Source organism: Mytilus trossulus, chromosome 14 (assembly GCF_036588685.1).
Source record: "Mytilus trossulus isolate FHL-02 chromosome 14, PNRI_Mtr1.1.1.hap1, whole genome shotgun sequence".
Lineage (NCBI taxonomy): Eukaryota > Metazoa > Mollusca > Bivalvia > Mytilida > Mytilidae > Mytilus > Mytilus trossulus.
The window spans coordinates 68,005,684-68,009,735 of record NC_086386.1 but is presented as its reverse complement, the minus strand read 5'-3'; the positions used below and the strand labels follow the sequence as shown (position 1 = coordinate 68,009,735).

Sequence of the window (4,052 nt, the reverse complement as noted above, 5' to 3'; positions counted from 1 at the left end):
AATAAAATGTTCAACGAATTACAAGAATCATATAGGCTTTGTATACAGAGATTGCTAAACCACAAAATAAAATGTTCAACGAATTACAAGAATCATATAGGCTTTGTATACAGAGATTGCTAAACCACGAAATCAAATGTTCAACGAATTACAAAAAGCATATAGGCTTTGTATACAGAGATTGCTAAACCACGAAATCAAATGTTCAACGAATTACAAAAATCATATAGGCTTTGTATTCAGAGATTGCTAAACCACGAAATCAAATGTTCAACGAATTACAAAAATCATATAGGCTTTGTATACAGAGATTGCTAAACCACGAAATCAAATGTTCAACGAATTACAAAAATCATATAGGCTTTGTATACAGAGATTGCTAAACCACGAAATAAAATGTTCAACGAATTACAAATATCATATAGGCTTTGTATACAGATATTGCTTAACCACGAAAATGCAAGTTTTACTCAATCCACGAAAATTGATACCCACCAAGATAAATGAATCCACAGAATAAAGCACAGCTTGCACACTTTGTCAAGTAAGTGACTTCTGGTTTTACATGTAGTAATATTTTTTATAAGCTTTTGCAGACATATAGAAATATAACAGCTAGGCATAATGATTATTGAAATGTTATCCAATATGATATTAACATATAGATTGGTTGTAACATACATGTTTTCGGCCAATGGACATTTGGTTGGAGGCTAACATATCTGTTATTAAAACTGTCCAAGCTTTTAAATTTATGTTTAACATGGACTGTACAACAAATGGCACAAGATGTTTCATAAGTGATTCAAATATATGATATTTGCCTTTAAGATATATACTGATACCACATGTTACCAATGTTGTGTTTGTATATAAGTGAACAAAACCTCATATCTAACACATAAAACTACTAATCATGGCAAAACTTGTGATCCTCTTGTGCCTATCTGTTTTTGCAGTTGCTGTTGAGGCTTTAATAGCTGGTGGTTTATCGGACGTGGAGCAGCCAAATGAAGAAGTTACTAGGATAGTAGCCGATGTAAGTAAATGTTTTCTGAATTTGTAGAAAAAATGCCACTTTACTAATTTATCTATTTGTAAAGCTCTTCTTTTGGTTGACTGTCAATTGCTTTACGCCAATGGCAAATATTTGGAAATGACAAATGTAAATCAATTCAAATGAGATTAATTTATGTTAAAAAAAAAAGGGAAAACAACAACAAATGACAATCACTGAATTACAAGCCCCTGACTTGGAATAGGAACATAAATACAGAATATGGCGGGGGTTTATCTAAGACAGAAAAGGCGAATTAAAAACAATTATACCTGCACTATCCAAAAATATTTTACTGTGTAGTATAAAAACATTATGACATTATATCAAAATTATAGAAAAGTTTGTAAAGTGTCACTCAAATTAAGGAAATTTTTTATATAGAGTGGGTTTATGATACTTTATAGTGGGCGTATACTATTTCGGCATTGCTCTTGATAGGAACAGTTTCTTTTCATTACCATTCATATATAGTTAATGAGAGGCGAACAATACTACTATAGGGTTAAGTAAACTCATATGTCAAAAACAAACCACCAACGCATGTAAATTGTTTTTTTTTTAAACGTGTAAAATACAGACAACAGTACTTAGTCTGTTCAAAAAATAAAAATGTTAAGACTGAGCAGAGACAGATGAACATAACCAAAACAACCGGGTAATCTTTAGGACTAAACAATTTCTTTTCGTTACATTTTGCAGTAAACTATTTATTTTCGTTACAAATAATAAAATTGAGAATGGAAATGGGGAATGTGTCAAAGAAACAACAATTATTTTGCTAAACCTAAGGAATTTATTTTTTAATACAATCATCAAAGATTGCTTTATTGATAACAATAAACAGTGATGCATAGCAACTCATTAAGTAAAATCGAGAAAGGAAATGGGGAATGTGTCAAAGCATCAACAACTCGACCATAGAGCAGACAACAACAGAAGGTCACCAACAAGTCTTCAATGCAGCGAGAAATTCCCGCACCCGGAGGTGTCCTTCAACAAATATATATACTAGTCCAGTGATAATGAATGCCATACTAAACTCCAAATTGTACACAAGAAACTAAAATATAAAACTAAATAAGTCTAAATTTATCTAATGTATGTCAAATTCTATATTTCTTTCAGTTAAAAGGTGAAATAGAAGACCAGATTGGTGAAAAACTGAACAATTTCAAAGTTGTTTCCTTTAAGAGACAAGTTGTAGCAGGAACAAACTATTTCATTAAGGTAGGAGAAAATTATATGTTTCAATCAGGCATCTTATAATTGATTTGTCCTTGAATTGTAAAATTTACTGTTGTCTTAAAAACAAAAAGTTGTACCAAGAAGCTTAAATTTTTTCGAAATGTGACTTTTTTGAAAAGGGAATATGAATAGTTTTTATAGAACCCAATAAAAAACTAAATGAATCACGAAAAATCAGGCAAAAAAATTATATTAAGGTTTTTGCTAAAAAAAAAAAAAGGTCAAGGGTAAGTAGGTCAGAACTTATATTTTCTAAACCACATATATACAGTTTATTTTATCATTTGTATTTTGATTCAATGTTTCTATGTATACCTACATATCATAAAAAATCTGTATGAATAAGAAATAATTTGAATAAGCAGGAAAATAACACAAAAAGATTAAAACAAAAGTGGTCATACTTTCTTCAACCATAGACAAATTTTAGTACAGATTTTGTAGAAATATAGAAGAAGCAATGTTTATGTCAAAAAGACACCAACCTAACAAAACCAAATACTAAGCACTACCCCCCATCCCACCCTCGCCCCTTCATTTGTAATTGTATTACGTTGTTGTACCATTAATACCAATATGGTTTTTTTTTAGATTGAGTATGGTCTGAAGTATGTTCACATCCGAGTTTTCAAATCACTTGGAGGAGGAGTTACACTGGCCAAGGTGGAAACTGGACATAAATTACTTGATCTTATTAATTCTTTCTAATGATTTCTTATCCTGAATACAAAGAACTCACTATATAAAGTAATATTTAATAAACAAATCAAAATCAATTACATTATTGTTTTTCTTTCAAGATATTCGTGTAATGTTATTAGTGTGTGCCGCTTAATTTTATTAGCATCTATGAAAACAAAGACCTTTTCATTGAATTCAAACTATTTTTGAATTAAATTCATATATATAGCATATGATAATTCCAACATAAAAACGCAATAAGGTGTTGATCATACAAAATGGCTACTCCAAAGTTTATGCTATGGCAATGTTTTAATTTGCAAAAGGAAAGTCTAAAAGTAAGATCACCCTTCTGAAGTACTGGTATTTTTAGCACCCCGAGTGAGAATCAAACTCAGGACCTTCAGCACTGTAGACATCTCTCTTAACCACTAGACAACGAACTCACATCATGTGTAAAATGATACAAGTGCTCGGTAAACAGAAAATTGCTGAGTGATATATCTGAAAACGCATTACATGGTATAACTGACTTATGTAAACCCTGAAACCAAATTTCAAAACGTCTTTGTCGAGTAGTTCCTGAAAAAAATGTGACAAAAATATTCATGGGACGGACGGACTGGCGTATGGACAGACAGAGGTAAAACAGTATGTCCCCCCTTTTTAAAAGCGGGGGTATAATTAAACACAAAAACGTAACTACAACAAACAAACCATGAAAATGAGGCGAAGGTCAGATGACACCTGCTAGTTGAACTTGTACGCCTTACAATCATAACATACACCAAACAAAGTGGACCGATCTATTGCATACAGTATTCGAAAAATAGACCAAAACACAAAAACTAGACCTTAACTACTGAACCATGAAAATGATGACACCTACCAGTTGAACATTACACCTTTCAATCATGCCATACATCAAATATAGTAGTACATTGCTTATAAAATCTGAGGTGTGGACTTGACCAAGATAACTTAACCTTGATAACTGATCCATGAAATAGAGGTCGAGGTCGAATGAAATGTTTGACGGGCATGAAGAATGTTCAAGGTACCCACA

The 4,052-nt window shown here is 31.6% G+C and overlaps 1 protein-coding gene across 1 annotated transcript; it reads left to right on the top strand.

Annotated features, from left to right (window-relative positions):
• Positions 1-847: 847 nt before the first annotated feature.
• On the top strand, positions 848-3,084 carry LOC134696980 (cystatin-A2-like). The gene is made up of 3 exons (XM_063558947.1): positions 848-1,039; positions 2,186-2,287; positions 2,897-3,084. Exons 1-3 carry the CDS (start codon positions 917-919, stop codon positions 3,011-3,013), a joined length of 342 nt encoding a protein of 113 aa, XP_063415017.1. The 5' UTR covers positions 848-916; the 3' UTR covers positions 3,014-3,084.
• The last annotated feature ends 968 nt before the right edge of the window (positions 3,085-4,052 follow it).